This window comes from Erpetoichthys calabaricus, chromosome 11 (assembly GCF_900747795.2).
Source record: "Erpetoichthys calabaricus chromosome 11, fErpCal1.3, whole genome shotgun sequence".
In the NCBI taxonomy this organism is placed as follows: Eukaryota; Metazoa; Chordata; class Cladistia; order Polypteriformes; family Polypteridae; genus Erpetoichthys; species Erpetoichthys calabaricus.
Genome location: NC_041404.2, coordinates 34,135,736 through 34,157,233, shown reverse-complemented (window position 1 = coordinate 34,157,233; position 21,498 = coordinate 34,135,736). Strand labels below are relative to the sequence as shown.

The 21,498-nt window shown below is 40.6% G+C and overlaps 1 protein-coding gene across 2 annotated transcripts in view; it reads left to right on the top strand.

The window, feature by feature from the left end:
• Positions 1-21,498, top strand: part of sgcd (sarcoglycan, delta (dystrophin-associated glycoprotein)) — a 904,731-nt gene that overhangs the window by 738,263 nt on the left and 144,970 nt on the right. For both annotated transcript variants that reach the window (XM_051933847.1, XM_028814479.2), the window contains one exon: positions 6,365-6,452. In XM_051933847.1, coding sequence (XP_051789807.1) covers positions 6,365-6,452 — 88 coding nt within the window. The remainder of the gene's footprint in view (positions 1-6,364; positions 6,453-21,498) is intronic.

Below are 21,498 nucleotides of genomic sequence, written 5' to 3'. Positions count from 1 at the left end.
TCAGGTGTTTTGTTGTTAAAGTGTGCATAAATCGAAGCACATAGCCACGCACTTCTCATGGGCAAGAAACATGGGCAGTAGAATGGGTTGTACTGCAGAGTTCAGTGACTCTAAATATGGCATTGGATTCCAACTTAGCCACAAGTCAGCATATGAAATTACTCCTCTGCTAGATCTGCCTCGGTCAACTGTAAGTGTGATTATTGTGACATGTAAGAGTCTAGGACCAACAACAGCTCAGCCATTAAGTGATACACAATGTAAACACTCAGGGGGCCTCCTGAATTATGAATTTCATATCCTGCGAAAATTGCTTATATTCTGTGGTATCGCTCACAACAGAGATCCAAACTGCCTCTGGATCAAGTTCATGAGCTTCATGAAATGGGTTTTCATGACTGATCAGCTGCACACAAGCCTAAGATCACTATGTCCAATGCCAAGTGTTGGCTGAAATGGTGTTAAGTACACTGCCATTGGACTGTGGAGCAGTGAAAATGTGTTCTCTGGGTGATGAATCACACACATTTCGCTATCTGGCAGTCTGATCAAAGAATCTGAGTTTGGCAAATGCTACCTTCTGGACTGCATAGTGTCTACTCTAAAGCTTGATGGAGGAAGGATAATGGTCTGGGCCTGTTTTTCAAATTGTACTCTAGACTCCTCAGTTCTAGTGAAGGGTACTGTTAATGTTAGCATACAAAGACATTTTAGACAATTGTATGCTTCCAGTTTTCTGGCAACAGCTTTTGTTCCAGCAGGATTGGGCCCCTTTGCACAAAGCCAGGCCCATAAGGACATGGAGAAACTTGAGTCCTGGCCTCCATCTGCTCGGAGTCCTGGCCTCCACCCAACTGACCACATATGGGATGAATTGGAACACAGTTTGCGAGTCAGTTCTTCTTATCCAAAATCAGTACCTGACATTACAAATGCTATTTTGACTGAATGGAAACTAATTCCCATAAACAAACGGACTTCACAGAAGAGTGAAGGCTAATATGTGTACAAATTTAGGCAACTCCAAACGGTTTTGGAATGGGGTGTCCAACAAGCTCATATAGGTGTGAATGTCAGGTGTCCACGAATGTTTGTCATTACAGTGTATTATAGTCATTCATATATACACTCACCAGTCACTTTATTAGGCAAGTCTTGCTAGTACCGAGTTGGACCCCCTTTTGCCTTCATAACTGCCATAATTCTTTGTGGCATAGAGTCAATAAGGTGCTGGAAATATTGCTGAGGGAGTTTGGTCCATATTGACATGATAGCATCACGTAGTTGCTGCAGATTTGTCAGCTGCACATCCATGATGCAAATCTCCCGTTCCACCACATCCCAAAGGTGCTCTGTTGGATTGAGATCTGGTGACTGTGGAAGCCATTTGAGTACAGTGAATGTTCAAGAAACCAGTTTGAGATGATTTAAGCTTTGTGACATGGCGTGTTATCCTGCTAGAAGGAGGCATCAGAAGATGGGTACACTTTGGTCATAAAGGGATGGACATGGTCAGCAGCAATACTCAGGTGGACTGTTGCATTTAAATGATGCTCAATTGCTACGAAGGGAACCAAAATATGCCAAAAAAATATCCCCCACACTATTACACCATCACCACCAGCAGCCCGAAACGTTGATACAAGGCAGGATGGATCCATGCTTTCTTGCTGTTGATGCCAAATTCTGACCCTACCATCCAAATGTCACAGCAGAAATAGAGAACTTGTCCAATTTTCGTATTCTTATCTGACAGGAGTGGCACACCCAGTGTGGTCTCCTGCTGCTTTAGCCCATCTGCTTCAAGGTTTGACGTGTTGTGCATTCAGAGATGCTCTTCTGTATACCTCGGTTGTAGCTAGTGATTATTTGAGTTACTGTTCCCTTTCTGTCAGCTCGAAGCAATAAGGCCATTCTCCTCTGAAATCTGGCATCAATAAGGCATTTTTGCTCATAGCAGTGCCACACACTTGATATTTTCCCTTTCTTGGACCATTCTCTGTAAACCCTAAAGTTGGTTGTGCGTGCAAATCCCAGTAGCGCATCAGTTTCTGAAATACTCAGACCAGCCTTTCTGGCACCAACAACCATACCACGTTTAAAGTTACTTAAATTACCTTTCTTCCCCAGTCTTATGCCTGGTTTAAACTTCAGGAGGTCGACTTGACAATGTCTACATGCCGGAATGCATTGAGTTGCTGCCATGTGATTGGCTGATTAGATATTTCCTTTAACAAGGAGCTGAACAGGTGTACCTAATAAAGTGGCCAGTGAGTGTAAAATATTACAGGTAGATCTGATAGGTCAATGTCACGTTGAAGGACTTTTGAACACTTATGGGTCTCTTTACATGCCATTGGAGCATCAGAATTACTGCAGCATGCATATGTTTCTTTTACTGAACTTATAGCTGTAAAGTGTAATATCATTAATTAGCAGACTTATAATAAATACTGTAGAGGGAAACACAGCTGTACGGTGCTGCCTCATCATTCCCAAAGCCTTGGATCTTAATCCCACTCCAGGGAACACTTGTATATTAATTGGTCAGGTGGATGTGTGAGTGTATATATGCAAGTACCCTTTCCGTGTGAGTACACTCTCTCTAAAGTTTACTGGCGGCACATCCACACTTGCATTCTGATGCGTCCAATACCCTTTCTGGTCCTCACAGCCATGATGAATGGGTGGAATTTTACCATGCTTTCATTAAAATAAAAGGGGCTGCACATGAGTTCTCAGTACAAGTAGGCACATAAGAAAAACCTGATGAATGCCGTGATGCTGAGATGAAAGCACTTATTTTACATAAATGCTGTAATGCAGTTTTTATTTTATCACTCAGGGAAAGGTATGACCTGCTATAAAGCATAGTTTCCTCAGAAAGAACTCCATTAATGAATGAGTCTACTGTGGTAACACAGTACATTTATTTTCAAAGGGATATCTTCATTAATTTTCCAGTGATACATGGCATGCATGTTTTTTGTATTTAGCACAGTATAAATTATATTTAATGTGTAATGATTCCTTCAAACAGAAAACAGGAAAATCAATCCGAATAAGATGCTTGTGTTTTTGCAATAAAATCTGCTGTCACTGTAAAGGACTACATTTTCTTAAATGGATGTGTCTCTACAGTATTTATAGGTATTGAAACTAAATATGTGTCTAATAGGGTGTTCACAGTGCAAGCAAAATGAGCTGCTACATGACGGGAAGAGTCTTTGGGGAATTGGAACATTAGAACAATCTTAACAAAGACAGGCCAATCAGCCCAGCAAAGCTCGCCAGTGCTATCTACATAATTCTTCCAAAATAACATCAAGTTGTGTTTTGAAGGCCCCTAAAGTTCTACTGTCTAGCACACTACTTGGTAATTTACTCCATTCGTCTATGGTTCTCTGTGTGAAAATAAACTTCCTAATGTGTGTGGATTACTAGGGTGTTGTACTGTGTTAGCCATTATGAATGTAGAGAAAAGCCAAGTAAAATGACACATTTTATTGGCTAACTAAAAAGATTACAACATGCAAGCTTTCAAGGCAACTCAGGCCCCTTCTTCAGGCAAAATGTAATCAGAAGAAGGGGCCTGAGTTGCCTTGAAAGCTTGCATATTGTAATAATTTTTAGTTAACCAATAAAAGGTGTCATTTTGCTTGGCTTCTCTCTAATGTGTGTGGGAAATTTACCCTTAACAACTTTCCAACTGTGTTCCTGTGTTCTTGTTGAACTCATTTTAAAGTAACAGTCTCGATCCACTGGACTAATTCCCTTCATAATTTTAAACACTGCAATCACCTTTCCTCTTCATCTCCTTTTGTTTAAACTGAAAAATCTACGCTCTTTAAATCTTTCCTATTAACGCATCCCCTGTAGTCCTGGAATCAGCCTAGTTGCTCTTCTCTGGACTTTTTCTAACACTTCTAAGTCTTTTTTGTAGCCTGGAGACCAAAACTGTGCGCAGTACTCCAGATGAGGCCTCACCAGTGCATTATAGCACTTCAGCATAATCTCCTCAGACTTGTACTCCACATATCAGGGCGCTATATAACCTGACATTCTGTTTGCCTTCTTAAAGGCTCCTGAACACTGTCTGGAAGTTGATAGTGACAAGTCCACCACGACTCCTAAACCCTTCTCATTAGGTGTTCTTTCAATTTTCAGACCTCCCATTGTGTATTCAAATCTAATATTATTGCTTCCTATGTGTAATATTTTACATTTACTTACATTAAATTTCATCTACCACAAATCTACCCAAGCTGTATTCTGTCCAAGTCCTTAAAATCGAGTCAATGGACTCTAGATTATCTGCCAGTTCACCTGGCTTGGCATCATCTGGAAACTTAACCAGCTTGTTATTTATATTCCTATCCAAATTATTAATATATTGTGACTGGTGCTGCCACTGGTTATTTGTCGACATTGGCGGTGACCGTCGTTCATGTGCAGTTTAGTAGTTCCCTTGCTTTGTTTTTCCTCCCTCATGGCGCCACCAGCTGCACGCTCTTATGCTCTTAAGTGCGAACTGTCTCTCTGTTAAACAGTAAACCTATGGCAAAGAAACACAGCTGCCCTTCAGAAACTCCCTCTTAAACAGTATTTCAATGAGAAACAAACACTTACAAAGGCTTACTGCATAACATGCTTCTCACACGAGGTTTAGAAAAATTAAAAGATTGAGCTCCGGCCAACCTAACAGCTCACTCTCCTGTCCTCTCTCTGTCAGACTCCGTCTGCCCCAGTCGTTGCTTCCGAGCCACTGAACCTGCTTGATGAAGAAGACTTTGTGTTCTTTTGACCTGGAGAGGGGAGCTGGACTACCATGTTTAACAGTTGCAACCTGTGTGCTTTTCTGCTGTTGACTATCCCCTTCCGAATAAAGTCTTGTGTCTGTACCTGCCAGTTCAGCAATAAAGATTTTGTACCTTGGAAACCTGATCCCTTTTGCAGTCTCCTGTGCACCTCTGTGACCCAAGCCTGACAATATATTAAAAATAGCAGCAGCCCTAGAAGTGACCCTTGAGGGACAGCACTCTTAATATCAGCCAATTCTGATGAGGTTCCTTGCACCATAACCCTCAGCTTCCTGTGTCTAAGTCACTTATTCACCCAACTACACACAACACCCTGAATTCCCACTTCTTTTAGTTTGATGCCCAACCTCATATGCGGTGATTTATCAAATGCTTTCTGAAAGTCAAGATAAATAATATCATATGCACCACTCTGATTGTATCCTTTTGTTGCTTTCTCATACAATTCCAGCATGTTAGTAAAACACAACCACCCTAATCTGAAGCCATGCTGCTTGTTCACTAAAACTCCTGTTCTTGCTATGTGTTGCTCAGTCTTTTCCTAAATTACAAGTTTCCGTCACTGGGCCATGTTACAGTGGCTGGTTTCTGATACACGTTGACTGGGCGAGAATGAATCTCTAAGTGCATTTCAACATCTGGAGTATTGTGTGCAATTCTTGTCACTACATAGAAAGTCATAGCAGCACATGATGCTATGCAGAGGAGACCAACCAAGCGTATCCCAGGACTTAAGGACTCCACTAGACTCTGAGAATTAAACTTGCTTAGGCTCAAGGTGAGGAGACTCTGTGGGGACCTAATCTTAGACTTAAAAATTCTCAAAGGCATCAATAAAGTTGATCTGGCAGAATACTTTCAATTTAACAGTGAATAATGTACTCGAGGACAGCAGTAGAAATTAAGGGAAAAGTACATTTAGGACAAAAGCCAAGAATGACTTCTTTATGCAAAGAGTTGTGCATATTTGGAACAAGCTACCAAGAAATGTATTTGAAGCAGAAACCTTGACAACCTTTAAGAAATGCCTGGATAAGATAGTGGAACAGCTTGGTTATTAGCTAAACAAACAAGCCTGATGTACTAAATAGCCTCCTCTCATTTGTCAAATTTCTTATGTTCTTATATAATAACCCAGGGAACAAATATTGTGTGCTGTCACATACTAGAAACTAATCAACTTTGCAACTGCTGGCTCTTTTTAAACTCAAAAGAACCTGGTGGACTTTGTTGTAAATTTTGTACTGTATACTGTACATTAACATGGACAGGACTGTAAATTGGCCATTGACCACATACATGTTCATTTTAAATAGAATTACAAGGTAATGTGTGTTTCCTCACAAGGTTGGGCATACAGTTTCACAGTATTCGGAATACATGACAATACAATACATACTAGTTGTCTACTGTGAGAAATTCTGTGATAGCACAATAATTGATTTTTGTGTTTTTTAGCATTCATATGCTGTGTGTAAACAACTGCTGGTTTTGCCTCAACATTTTTTCTGATACTTTTATTTTTGGTCTTTTTTTCCCCACAGGGTAGTCCACTTCTCCTTCAGTCATCCAAAAACATAACTATCAACATTCTTAATGGTCAAAACAAGGCTGCTACGAGGGTAGTCGCAGGTAAGAAGGCCAAGATGTTTGTTTTGCTGTTAGCTAAGGCACATTCAGTGTGCAATCCAGAGGACAAGACTGCAAATAATTTGACTATAACGCTCTTTTGTATTGCATTTTGAGACAGCACAGATATTGTGTACCATACTGGAGCACGATGAATCAATGAATTGATTTTTTTGTAATTATAACATGAAAAAAATTATGACAAAATCAAATGCATGACATGAATATGCATTGCATTTCAGTGTATTTTATATGGGCGGCACGGTGGCGCAGTGGGTAGCGCTGCTGCCTCGCAGTTAGGAGACCTGGGGACCTGGGTTCGCTTCCCGGGTCCGCCCTGCGTGGAGTTTGCATGTTCTCCCCGTGTCTGCATGGGTTTCCTCCGGGCACTCCGGTTTCCTCCCACAGTCCAAAGATATGCAGGTTAGGTGGATTGGTGATTCTAAATTACCCCTAGTGTGTGCTTGGTGTTTGTGTGTGTCCTGCGGTGGGTTGGCACCCTGCCCGGGATTGCTTCCTGCCTTGTGCCCTGTGTTGGCTGGGATTGGCTCCAGCAGACCCTGTGTTCGGATTCAGCGGGTTGGAAAATGGATGGATGTATTTTATATATTGGACTGTATTTCGTTTTGGCTTGGTTAATTCTCCATACATTTAGAATCTCCAATCAACCTACCCTTCATGTCTTTGGCAATGTGGGGGAAAATCCACACAGACACGGGCAGAATGTGTAAACTCCACACAGACCGTGACTGTGGACATAACTAGAGCTAGCAATGCAGCATGCATGAGGTTGTAGCGCTACCCAGCACGACAGTGTGTAGCCCGTGCTGGCACTAATCTTGGCTGCTGTAGTAGAGTGGCACAACAGTTAATACTGCTCTGCCATGTATCCTGGGTTCAACTTCCACAATATGTTGGCTGTCTATGTACAGTTTGCAGTTCTTCCCCTGCCTGCAGTTTATTCTTCCCACGTTCCAAAAATGTTTGTGTTAGGCAGATTGGCAGTTCTGAACTGTCCCTGTCTGGGTGGGAGTATGAGTGGCCTTCCTAACTCACAGCTCCAGGAGGTCAAGTTCAGTCGCTGTCTGCATGATGCTTAACAAAAATCTGTGCGTCTTTATGTGTACTAATACTGTATTAAGTAATTTGTAAAATTTATATTTGCTTTTCAGCTGTGCTCTGCACCTGCACTCAGTGAAGAGTGGTATACAAAAATAAACTAAATTGAATTGAATTAAAAGTGTGCATGTTTCCCTGACTTCTGAGATGTCTGAGTTTTCTTCACACATCTTCTTGTTGGCTGTTAGCGTTTTAAACAACCATGTTTCAATTTCCCGTGTTGTATTACTATAGGTTTAAGAAATGATCTTAATGGCATTTAGTTTAAATGTCTCATCTGGTTAACAGACAAGGGTCTTTAGGCATGCTAAATAAAAAAAACACACACAAGTTGCTTCGTTCAGGTGTAAAAAAGCAAAAAATATATTTAATACGACTTTGTACAATATTTGCACATTGGGAAGGACTGAGCAGCCCACATGACCAATGGGTCTTAAATAGGAAAGCAGTCTAATTAAACTTTTACATAAGATGATGACAAAGTGAATGGATTGTTGAATGGATTCATTATTAATAATAAAGCACATTACTTCAGAATGCTTTGATAATGTCTTTGATTATAAATGTGATAAATATATCAAGTAAAACACATAGGGATGTCATTACAGTTATAAGAAAAGTTTCCTTCTTTTGTAACTACATATTTATTAATGAACTCCGTACAGTATATATCATATTTGTCTTTGCAGAGCCTATTAAAAGTATTTACTCTCTTGGAGGTTTTCACATTTATTGTTATACAACATGAATCACATAGGATTTAATTTAGCAGAAAAAAAAATCTTTACTGTTAAAGTGAAAAACAGATCTCTGCAATATGATCTAAATTAATGACAATTTTAAAACAAAATATAATATATCACTTAAGTCAAGGCAAGTGACTTGCACATCCATACACAATATTGTAGCATGCTGAGGTATGAAATACCGTATCCCAGGATGCAGTGCAACTTATACATAAACACAGGACAAGTGTAAGACATGTAAAGAACAATTCTATGCTATACTATAAAAAGATAAATGAATGAATAAATAATAGGTAAATGAGTAGGTAGCAATTAACTGAAATTGATAGTAACAAATGAATAAAAACAACAACTAATGATATAAAAAAACAGCAGTAGTAGCAAATGTAACAAATGTACTGCATATAAATAAACTACTAAGAGTAAATGTGAGGGGAGGAGGACAGCACAGAGTTCAGAGTCTGGACAGCCAAGGTGTAAAAGCTTTCACAGAACCTGGCAGAACGGGTTTGAATGCTACAGTACCTTCCGCCAGATGGATGTGGGACCAAGAGATCGCAGGACGGGTGGGAGAGGTCCTCCACAATGTTGTAGGCTTTACTGATTCATAGATGTATTTAGTAGATGGATCCTTGGCAACAAAGACCACCTTAAATCTGTTTGCAAGGGTCTCTCTCTTTCTGTCAGCTTTGAACATCTGGGTACACTGGTATTTTTATAAATTCTTTTATAAACTGCTCAGGCTTTGTCAGGTTGCATGGTGATCATGACTGAACAGCCTTTGTCAAGTCTACCCACTAATTCTCAACTGGATTGAGATCTGGACTCTGATACAGCCACTCTTGTTGTTTAAAAGCCATTCTTCTGTAGCTTTGGTTTTCTGCTTGGGGTCGTTGTCGAGCTAGGAATTAAATCTTCTCCCAAGTTGCTGGTTTCTTGCATACTGCTTCAGGTTTTCCTCTAGGATTTCCCTTATTTTGCTGCATTCCTTCATAAGCCTTCCAGGATCTGCTGCAGAAAGCATCCCTGCTGAATGATGCTGCCTTGACCATGCTTCACAGTAGGGTTGGTGTGTCCGTGTGGCTTATACCCAAACGTGTTGTTTAGTCTAAGGGCCGAAAAGCTCAATTTTGGTCTCCTCACACCTTAGAACCTTCTAGCAGCTCATGTGCCTTGTGACAAAATCTGGCCAAGATCTTGTGTGTTTTTATTTAACTGTGGGTTTCTCTTTGCCACTCTTCCATAAAGCTGTGACAGGCACTGTTGTTTTCTGCACAGTCTCTCCAATTTGATCAGCTGTAGTCTATGACTCCTTCCGAGTTCTCAGTGGTTTCTTGGTGGCCTACCTCACTAGTCTTCTTCTGACATAATCATTCCAGCCAACTGTAGGCAAATTTACGTCTGTGCCTTATCTTTCAATTTCATAATAGTTGACGTAACTGAATTCCAAGGGATATTCAGTGACTTGGATATGTTCTTGTCCCCGTCCCCTGACTTGTGCTTGTCAATCACCTTTTCACATAGTGTTTTGGAGTTGTTGTTTTGTCTTCATTGTGTAGGTTAGTCCACCATACTGAGCCATCACAGGTTGACACTTCAGACAAGGAGTATTTCTACAACAATCATTTGTATCGTCAGGCAAATTGTCTTCTAAAACCTATTGGCTGCATCAGTAAAGATTTAGGTGCATCATGCTAAAAGACATGAATAGTTATGGGATAGATTGTTTTGGGTTTTGTATTTGTAATTAATGTAGATCACTTTACAGAGATCCTATTGTTACTTTAATATTAAAATGACTTTTTCTGTTGATCAGTGTCGAAATAGCCAAATTAAATCCACAGTGATTCAATGTTGTACCACAAGAAAATACAAAAGTTCTCAATGGGGTGACTACTTCTCTTAGGCACTGCATATCCGTATATAAATTCTGCTCCATGCAAATTCATTTTCCTTTTCAGCTGGGCAGCACACAATACAGTATACTGTATATCAGATAAGCAAGTCAGGTTCACAGCAGTCATTCCCTGATACATGTACAACAAGTGAGTTTTATCAGATAATGAACTAATTTAGAAGATAATTTTCTAGGTATGTAGTTTTGGTTTGATGGTAAAATAAAAAACATTTAGTGAGTGTTGTAAGCTGCCAGAATTGTAGGATGCATCCCACACCTATGAAAATGCTATTGTTACATATTGTGTTTTTTCCTTACTTTGTTAAGCAACTTCATTTGTGAAGTGAAAAAGCAAACAGAAAGTGAAATTTAAAGTGATTATTTCAAGGAAAGCTTATCATTTCTATTAATGTGATATTGCATTTAATACAGTATAAGCCATTGGTGATCCTAAAAGATATCCTAAAACTGTTCCCATAAAATGTAATCATATAGACTGCAGGGTTATTTACAGCTACAGCTGACTCAGTGTTGTCAATTATTTACTTTTATATAGTGGGGCTACTTTTTTTTTATTCCGTTTTTTTACCCTTTCATGTAACAGTCCTCAGTGCTGGACCTCGAGGGACAGACCGTATTTGGCTTTAATGTTTCATGCTGACATCAGACACTGACTCCAAGAGTGACCCTGTTATACATCAGAAGATGAGGGCTGACATTATTAGAAATACTAGGAGGAGAAGGAAGGAAGAGGCGAGACTTCCAGATGTAATGTTTGAGCGAAAAATGCAGAGAAATAGAGGCTCCATGGAGTGGAATGCATTTGTTTCAAATAATCTTCCATTTGGCTTTTCTGTATAGTATAGTGCCTTTCATTGTGACCGTTAGACATGGAGAATATGTTATAAATGGAATGCTCATAACAGCAATAATTGATTTAAATTCACAATTAAAACACTAGTATCGCAGCACTAATTTAGGACTGAAGAGTATTTGGGAGAATTATTTTGTAGTCTGGAAAATGGGTTATTTTTTTGTTGTGCTTAAGCTGATGAATGTGTTACTAAGTCATGTGTCCACCTTTTCAGTCGAGAACACAGAAGATCATAGGAGCAAAGAGGTTCATTTAACAGTGGATTTAGAAAGTATTCAGATCGATTTAACAGTGGATTCAGAAAGTATTGTGCGCCGGTGTAGCTAGCTTCCTGAAGGCCCCTGTGTGACACCCTGAGGTGGGCCCCTCCTGTCTACCATAATTGTTAGTAAATTATTCACAACTACATCCTAGGAGCCGGCTGGGCAGTGGTGTCCGCAATACTATCAGATCACAAGATGGTGACAAACAAACCGGCTCTCTAAATGGAATTTGTAATAACTTTTTGAATCACTTTATTACAGCTGTTGTAAGTTAGCAAAAATAAAGTAAATTGTGGGAGGTGTGGGTAGTAGTAGTAGTAGTAGTACATAAATATATGTGAGATGTGGACCTGCTTTCTTTTCCAAGACAACTTTGTGAAGGAAGATGATTAAAATGTAACGTAAACTAGAAAGTAGAAACTGTTCTGTGCTATGAAATGAAGCAATTTCAATTTGTAACAAATTAAAACGACAGCACCGGCTGACAGGATACTACTACACAATCGACATGCTTTACACAAGTTCTGAGAAAATGGACATCATAAAGTGAGGTGTCAGTGGTTACAAGAAATTTGCCTTGTTGGTGGGAGATTGCTTTGTTATATATATTGTGTGAAAGGGTACAGCCCGGACACAGACAGGCAGACACGTTCCAAGCCATCACCACATGTTTATTCACAGTCCTATTATTTACAATGTCCTATGTGCACCGTCACCAAACACCCCCCACAGTCTCTCAACAGTCCCGGCTTCACCAACAGCCGTCTCTCTTTCTCTTTCACTCTCTTCAGGCCTCTCCTTGCCGCCTCCACTCCGACCTTGTCCACCTCCTCACCTGACTCCAGCCTTGATTGTCTGGAGTCAGCCACCTGTGACAGTACTCCCCTGCTAGCTGAGACCTCCAGGGGCCAGCGGACCGATCCGCGAGGACTGGCCTTCCTTGGCGGCAAGCCGACACTCCGTAGCCTAGGGCCCGATCCTGTAATCCCAAAAGAAAAACAAGGGCGGAGGCGTTGCCCTGATGCAGCCCCTCGGCTCGTCCTCTGTTGGGCCAACGCTCTCGGCCCCGATCGGCACCCCGATGCTCCCTGTTTCGGCTTCCCAGCCCGACAAGTCCGCGGTCCTCACCACGGGACCACCAGCGGGAGCACACGTGCCCGTCTCCTCCCAGCCAGCAGGTAATTCCTCTGCCTCCGCAGAGGACGGCCCTTCGAATGACGCGCGCACCCAGCTGCATGTCCTCCCGTATCGGAGGAACTGGCTTTCTCAAGCCGCTTCCTCCTTTCATTAAGGGACGCTGTGACGGTTCAAATCTGCCAATTGCAAGAGGGCAGACCCAGCCCCGCTGGCGTCCGGAGCTTCACGGGGTCGGTCTCGCTTACCTTCCCCGCTGTGCCTCTCCGGTCAGAAGCTCCTGCAGTGCACCGATCCTCCTTTGCCTGCGGCTCCTGATCGCACGTCACTGCCATTCCTCCTGACTCCTGTGTCTCCACCCGGAGGGCACATCGCTCGGCCGGCAACGATAGCACGAGCTGAAGCTCTTCCTGCAGCTCCTGCAAAACCGCTGCCAAGGAAAGAGAAACAGCCGGCGGTGAGCTTACCTTTTGAGCAGCGTCACTCGCCGACTGCTCTCTATGGGCCCTTCCCTGCGGCCCACTCGGGTTTCTTCGAGGCACGAGACGGACATTCCCTGCTCCCACCTCCGACCAATCATTGGCGAGGAAACAGGACACGCTGTCCAATCCCGTGCCTGTCACGAGGAGGGACTTCTGGTCGGCGGCCATCTCGTCCTCCCTCCACACATGGAGACGAGATTCCGGGCAGCTCCGCGGCTGCTGCGGCTGTCGAAGCTGCAGCATTTCCTTCTCGGCAGCTCCTCCTGCTGCCGGCGCGTCTTTGAGCCGCCCCTGAAACATAAAGTCCAACGGCGGACCGCTAACGGTCCGTGACTCTACATTTCCCTGCGGGGTTGGGTGCACGCCGCCCCTGCAGCACGTGGGTAAGCTTCCCTGCTGTGCCGGGCCTTCCACAGACTTTTTCCACAATACAGGTCCCCACCTTGACCCAGGTGGAGCATCCTGCCGGCTACGCCACTGTGAAAGGGTACAGCCCGGACACAGACAGGCAGACACGTTCCAAGCCATCACCACACGTTTATTCACAGTCCTATTATTTACAATGTCCTATGTGCACCGCCACCAAACACCCCCCACAGTCTCTCAACAGTCCCGGCTTTACCAACAGCCGTCTCTCTTTCTCTTTCACTCTCTTCAGGCCTCTCCTTGCTGCCTCCTCTCCGACCTCGTCCACCTCCTCACCCGACTCCAGCCTTGATTGTCGTGAGGCGGACCCTTTTATAGGCAGCCGAATGCCGACCACACCCAGCCACCTGTGACAATTGCGTGTTTGTCTTTAGTAGTTTCTCCATTTTTAACGGTTTTAGCAGATAGCACCTGATCTGAAGCTGTTGTATCACTACTTCCAGACTCGATAGTTGCAACCATTTTACTCAGTGCACTGTCTGCATAACCTGCTTGTGACTGTTGTGACGATTCACCAGCATCAGCATTCTCAGTTACCACCGCTGGCCCTTGCTCAGTTTTGAGAAGGGTAGAAATCTTGGTAAGCTTAGTGTTTTTCAATCTCTGTTGCAGGCATGCCTTACGTTAAGCAGCACCACTCTTATAAGTTTGCCGGATCCACTGCTACTGGCCGGCATGATGTTGTCTGGCGAGAGTATAAAAAGCGTCAAATTGTTCAAATATTCAGCATTTGACGACTAATGAGGACCATAACTTAACAACAGAATTTCTGTGATTTACTGTTTACGAGTTTGAATTTTGAAAACTGTTGACATCAAATCAAAGTACAAAAGTAACAATTATTTACGATAATAATGTATATTTACCACTATTCATGTGACATCCTTCAAAACTCCGCTATGGCATGCCAAAGGTTGCTAGATTTGGGAATGTGCACTTCTCTGTAAGGGGACCAGGACGTGTTGTGCCTCTGATTAGACTCCAAGCCTCCAAACTCCCAAAGTCTAAATTAGTGTAAACTGTAGGCCTGCCGAATACGTAATATCATCACGCATTGGACTGGACTTGCCTAGTGATGGTGCAAACATGTCACTGAAACTGTGAATTATTAACGCAGTGAACTGTGCAAGTGATATAAGTTATTCATTTTTTTTTATCTATATGGCCCTGAGTGGACTCCTAAACTCGTAGAGCTTTGTGCTTTGCACAATCTGCACAATCCATTGCTACGCCACAGGCTGACTCAATTGTATCCCTAAATTATACACTAAATCCTTCAGAATAACAAAGCAAAAACAAGATTTTAGGATTTTTTTTTTGCAAATATTTTAAAAATGAAACCTGAAATATGATATTGATATAAGTATTCGGACCCTTTACTCAGTACTTAGTTGAATCATCATTGGCAGCAATTACAAGGCTGTCATTTTCGTTATGATGCAACAAGCTTTGCACACCTGGTTTGGGGGATCTTCTGCCATTGTGTTTTCTCAGATCCTCTTAAGCTCTCTCAGGTAGGATGGAGGCTGCCAGTGGACATCTGTTTTCAGGTCTAAAGAGATGTTCAATTGGGTTGAAGTCTGGGCTCTAGCTGGGCAAACTTGAGGACATTCCCAGAGATGTCCCTAAGCTATTCCTGCATTGTCCTTGCTTTATGTTTGGGTTATTCTTCTAATGGAAAATAAACCTTCAGCCCAGTCTGATGTCCACAGCACTCTGCAGCAGGTTTTCATTACGGATATCTCCATACTTTTCTCTGTTCAGCCTTCCCTGACTGGTTTGTCAGTCTCTTCCTCGGACAAGCAATCCGATGCATGATGCGGCTAATACCATGGTTCACCATTGGTATAGTATTGCACAGGTGATGAGCAGTGCCTGTGTTCCTCCAGACATTACACTGATCTTGGTTTCATCAGACAAAAGAACGTTATTCTCACAATCTGAGAGTCCTTCAGGTGTCTTTTTGCAAACTCCAAGTGGGCCTTCATGTGTCATTTACTGAGTAGAGGTCTCCGTCTGGCCATTCCGATCGGTGGAGTGTTGCAGCCATGGTTGCCCTTCTGGAAGTTTCTCCTATCTTCACACAGGTTCCCTGGAGTTCAACTAGAATGACCATCAAGTTTTTAGTTACCTCTCTTACCATGGCCATTCTCTCCCAATTACTCAGTTAGGCTGAGTGGCTAGCTCCAGGATGAGTTGTGGTTGTTGGAAACTTCTTCCATTTAAGAATTATGTAGGCCACTCTGCTCTTGAAATCTTCAATGCTGCAAGAATTTTACATAGCCTTCCCCAGATCTGTGCATTAACACAATCCTGTCTCTAAGCTCTGCAGGCAGTTCCTTCAACCTCATGGCCAGGTTTTTGCTCTGATACACATTGTCAACTGTGGATCCTTCTGTGGACAGGTGTGTGCCTTTCTCATCATGTACAATCGATTCAGCTGACCTCAGGTGGTCAATGATTATCAATAGAATAAGATGTACCTGAAATAACTTTCAAGTGTCATTGCAAAGGGTCTGAATACTTGAGCCAATGTGATATTTCAGTTATTTATTTTTAGTGCAATTGCAAAAAATCTGTTTATACTGTGTGCTGCTTGATGTGAGGAAAAATTAATTTAAATAATTTTAGTACAAGGCTGCAGCACATCAAAATTAGAGAAAAAGTAAAGGGGTCTGAATGCTGTCTGAATCCACTGTATGTATAGATATATGAATACGTTTGTAGCGGGGCTACATAGTAATAGTGTTTTTCAATGTTTGTACTAAGTGCGTTTTGTTTCCATCGTCCCGTTTGCCGTTTGTAATGTGTGCGTCAGTGAATGTCGTCCCCGTAAATACAGGGGGATGGATGATGGAAAGAGACCGCAGCCCCAAGATGGAAAGCACCTGTTTATAATTAATCAATTACATCCGGCTCATGACTATATAAACAATCAGGAGAGAACAGAGAGAGGAAAGAGGAGAGAGGGGAAAGGAGAGGAGAGGAGGAGAGAGGAGAAAGGAGAAAGACGGAGATTACATTTTCGACAACTAATCAACTTTACCTGTTGTTTTCCACATTGCGCTTTTGTAACCAGTTTGTTTTTCATTCCGCCGGATTTACTTCAATTCCCTCATCGCCAGAGACCTTGGGGTTGGACTTCTGGGCTGAAGAAAATGTCAGTTCTTCATTAGACCGGATCAAGGACTATTTAAAGGAGTTGATGGGAACCCAGCAAGTGAGCCAGAGTAGGGTGGTAGTGGACAGAGCTTGCTGGGAGGTGTGGAGAAGAGATTTGGAGATTTAACTATGAATTTGTTTATTTGTTTATTATGGTGTAGGTGCTTTGGGCACTATTTGCTTGAAGAAATTAAACAGCTTCTTGGAGTTTTAAAAACATGTTGTCAGTGTCTGTGTGTCGGGTTAAGCGCTAGAAGAGCGCCATCTAGTGTTACAACCTTTTCAGCTTAAGCAAACGTAGATTAAGAGGTGTTTAAAATTATAAAAGGAATTAGAAATGTGGATCATAGTGCATTGCTTTAAAATAAATTATTTATAAACATCACAGGGATTCAGTTGGAAACTTATTTAGGGTACGTGTCACAAAAATGTTATAAAGGTTTTCTTCTTACAAAGAACCACAGACAGATGGAATACATTTCTAATTGTGTCATCCACCACACGCTGAGGATTCACGGTGAAATTGCTCCATTTTTTCCGGGAAATTCAAACACATCACTTATCTGTTGACCAGTCATCCGTATTCAGGACAGTTGTATACATGGACTCAAGTTCACTATAATTGGCATTTTCCGTATTCATTCATTGTTATTCGTGTTTTGTGTTTGTTATATGTTACTGGGACAAGGGGGGGTTTGTTATTGTATATATGGTGTTGTCACGTTGTTAGTTTGGTGGAGGGATATACATATCTATATCTATACTTATTTTCTACGTGTGAAATTTGCCTTTTTTGTTATTGTTTGATTTAATATATTTATCCACCTATTTTTACATATCTGCTTTTTTGTGCTTATGTTTAAACCGTCGATTGTGGGGAAAATTTTATTTGTTAGAGGTACGGCTTGGTATTTATAGCCTCAGTAATTTATCCAGGCCACAGGTCTTGGAAGTGTAGCTGCCGGCTGGGTAAGGGGTCAGCTGTTACACGTTGCCAACTATAAAACCCTTTTTTTACTTTTAACAAAATTGATTCCTTTTCATTAACCTTTATTGCTCTTAACCTTGACTTTGACTCTGTGTGTTGAATTCGTCTAAGCTAAACAAAGTGGCAAACTATTGCGTCTCAGTCTGACATACTCTTAAACAAAGCCCTTCTCGTAAGACTTCATGTGTTGACTCTTAAAGTTTTCTACTTGATAACCTGAGAGAGTCACTGGTTCAGTGTTTCCTCAATTTCAATTTTAAATTTACTTTAGTTGCACAAACACGCTAAAGCATATTTACTGAGATGGTATCTTCCAAATTAAATCCACTCTGCAATTAATCGCTTCTGACAGTCCTACTTTACACTTCTGGAAAGAACATACTGCGTCAGTTGAAACCTTAAATTGCTTTATTTTCTTTCCCTAGTGATGACCAAACCTTTTAAATGGGCTTTTTTGTCTATATTTTTCAAAATGTGTTTTGAGTGAGTTTTACTGATAATAAAATGTACTGATTTCTTCAGATAAATTGTTTACAAATAATAAGCAGCTAGAATATTTTTGAATAATGTATAATAAGAAGCCTTTGAGTGCTTTATTATAGTTTCAAGAGCACTTTGTCATACGTTTATTGAATTTACTCCTCATGTTTTTGTCAATTGTGACAGTGCCTGAAGCTTTAGTTTGAAAGAATAAATGTAACGTAATGTTGCATGACAAAAGGTGCTTCTTTTCCTTCCAAAATAAACTCAAGCTACAGGTACAAGTGCAGTGATTTAGAATTGAATTCTTTTCATAGTGTACCACCTGCATTTTTTTGTACTCATTCATGAATTCACCCTTTTTTTTCAGATCAGCTTTTTTGCAATGCAGGTCTCAAAAGCTCTGTTCCCCACATGAAATGCAAAGTTGTAAGAACATAAGAATTTAAGTTTAGTTAAGAACAGGCCATTTTGACCAAGACTGTTCACTAACTTGGGTAAAAAATCGCTCAGGGATTCAAAGATCCCCAAGGTACTGCTGTCTACCACACTACTTCAGACCTTATTTCACAAATTTATGTTTCTCTGTGTGAAGAAAAGCTTTCTAATGTTTTTGAGACTTTAGCCCTTGGCCATTTTCCACCGCTATGACTTTGCTGAATGATTTATTTTAAAAAGTTGAGGTCCACTTCACTAAATCCTTGACTAGCCAGTATTGCATATATTCATATATTCCAGCTTGATTATACACAATGGCACCACCTCTGTCTACCTCCAAGATCTACTCACGACATATAACTATAGGTTCTCAGATCTGTATGAACTAAGGAAACTACGCACTATGAGCAATGGCGGTTTCTGTTCCTTTGGTCCTTACCTATGGGACAAGTTTCCACAAATCATCAGGGTGGCCTCCCTGAGCCCTATGTGGCTTAATTCTCTTTGCTAAACATCTCTAAATATAATTTCAAAATTTCCCTGGAAGGGAAAGGCCTATGAAAGAGTCTGACAGACTGGCCTATGAGGCAAGTTTCAAAGAAAAAGCCATAGGTGAAACTGACTAATAAAAAGAAAAATTTTAAATAAACAAAAGAACACGGACATTGGAGGGAAGATGACTGGAAAACCATTTTTGTGGTTAGTGTAGAGCCATGTTTTTTTCTGTTGCAGACGACACTTGCATTTGATGTATTTAAGAGAGCAGTCAACTGGGGACCTGTAAGTTGTTTGTTTCTCACATTAAAGACTCTGGTGGTCTTCTCCTCTTGTACAGTTGCCCATGTGTGCCTTTTCCAGTCTCCATTCTTCTTTCAAGATAGTAACAGACACATTTGTATGAAATCTTTAGTTTTTTTGGCAATCTGTTGCATGCAAGAACCTTCAAAAAAACAAAACAAACATACAATAGACTGAGATATTTCTTGAACAGCCATTTTATTTTGGCCATTTTTGAACTCAGACCTAAACTTTAGGAATTCAAGTACTTTGCAGCCCAGGTGACCAGAATGACAGGTTTCAACAGATATAGTGCAATTACAAAGGTTTCTCTAGCAACCAATTAACATTTAAAATTAGTAATTATGGATGAGCTAAGGGAGGTGACAATAAGGACGCTGAAATGGGGCTTTCCAGTCATTTGTGAATAATAAATTAAAAATCATTTATTTCAAGCAATAATAGCCATTAGAAACATGTCTTCCCTGTATTTTTAATTCAATTTATTTGTTTCTAGATAAAAAATGTGTCAATTTCTATCAAAACATTAAGATTTTTGTCTGTGTTCAAACTTTTGACTGATAGTGTAAATATTTTGGGAAGATGTAACCAAGTAGCTTTTCCATCATTCTAAATACTGGGACAAAAATACTTTCTTTAATAAATACCTTAATACAGGGATAAAATGAACCAATGAATAAATGTTCACAAATTAACAAATGTGCACTACCAGTCTTGAGCCATCTCTGTGTTCGTTTATAATTTAATTATTTTCACAGCTTTCAATAAATGTGGTCATAGAGTAATTATAATAGACTGCTTATTCATATTCAACTTACACAATTACAGTATAATGGTGTTAGGAGTGGCAACATGGTGCATGTTGGTTGGACAAGCAAGTAAGAATTTTGCTTTACTCTTCTCATGTAACAATGCTTCTGCTACTGTTAAAATTTGCCATCTCTAACTCAAAATAAAAATGAATTTCATTAGATACTGTGAGTTAGATGCTTCCAAAAATGCGAACAAGGGCTCTATAAGCAGGCCATTGGGGATAAGCTGCTCAGCTACAAACTTTAATTCCCAGAGAAAATGACCATATTACACTTACCAGCATCCTCATCAGTGGTCTTCTCGAAGTAACATGTTTTCTTCCCTAGAGTAGATATCTCAGTGTAGTATCTCCTACACAGTTGCAGTACATCACAGGAACATCATGTGACAGGATGAGTTAACTTATTTGCATTGGAGTTTAAGCAGAAATGTGTAGGAAAACAGAGTGGAGATCTATCCTAATAAACATCCATTCATGCCAAGGGACACTTGGTCTCTGCATTTAGATTAGATTAGAGCATTCTTTATTTGTACCCAAGGATTGTAGGTTACAGTAAAACGAGATCACACCTTCTCCAATTGTACCACAGATTTAAATCTAAATTCATGAACTTTTGAAAAGAAGAGTCCCAGCTTGTAGTATCCAAAAACAGAACATGTTGATGAACATTTGTTTCCTTGTTTGAAACATTCGTAATGAATCATCATTAAGACATTAGTACAGATTGAATCAACTCAGTTGCTGAGTCATCCAGAATGATGCAACTTACTGTATGTCCCTGGACAGTAATTAGAATTAATTCAGTTCACATTTCAAAGTCTGGATCACACATTTAGTTTTAATTGTAATGTGCTCCCTTTCTCATCATTGCTAATTCACATAAATATCCAGCCCCCCTCTGCTTTTTTCCCTCTGTCTGATGAAACCTGTCCAGCATTAAAACAGCATAAAAGAGGTTTAAGCCGGTTCTCTGAGTACCCACAATGCCACACTTGTCGTGTGAAATTTATCAAGTTGACAGCTTGTCCAAATGGTATTTGAAAAGGACCGGCACGTAAGTCTGAATTGACAGCAACATCTCCTCAGTTTAATTGTAAAGATTCATTGAAAAATTCATAGTAACAAGCCAGAGGCCATATCTTAATATTACTAATTAATAACATTAAAACATCAATAATTGAAAAGAAAAAATAGTTTAAAAAAAAAGAGTTTCTGTAAAGGCTATCCCATGGCATGGTGCCCGGAAGGAAAGATATAATAAAAAATAGCAATATATGCACTAAAAACAGTGGTGAACTAATTAAATATACAATTACAAAACACCTTATAATATCCATTTATGTATTATTGAACCTGTTGAATCTAGAACATATTCCAGGACCAACAGGTTTAAGGCAAGGGCTCCGATACAAAACAAACATTAATGTT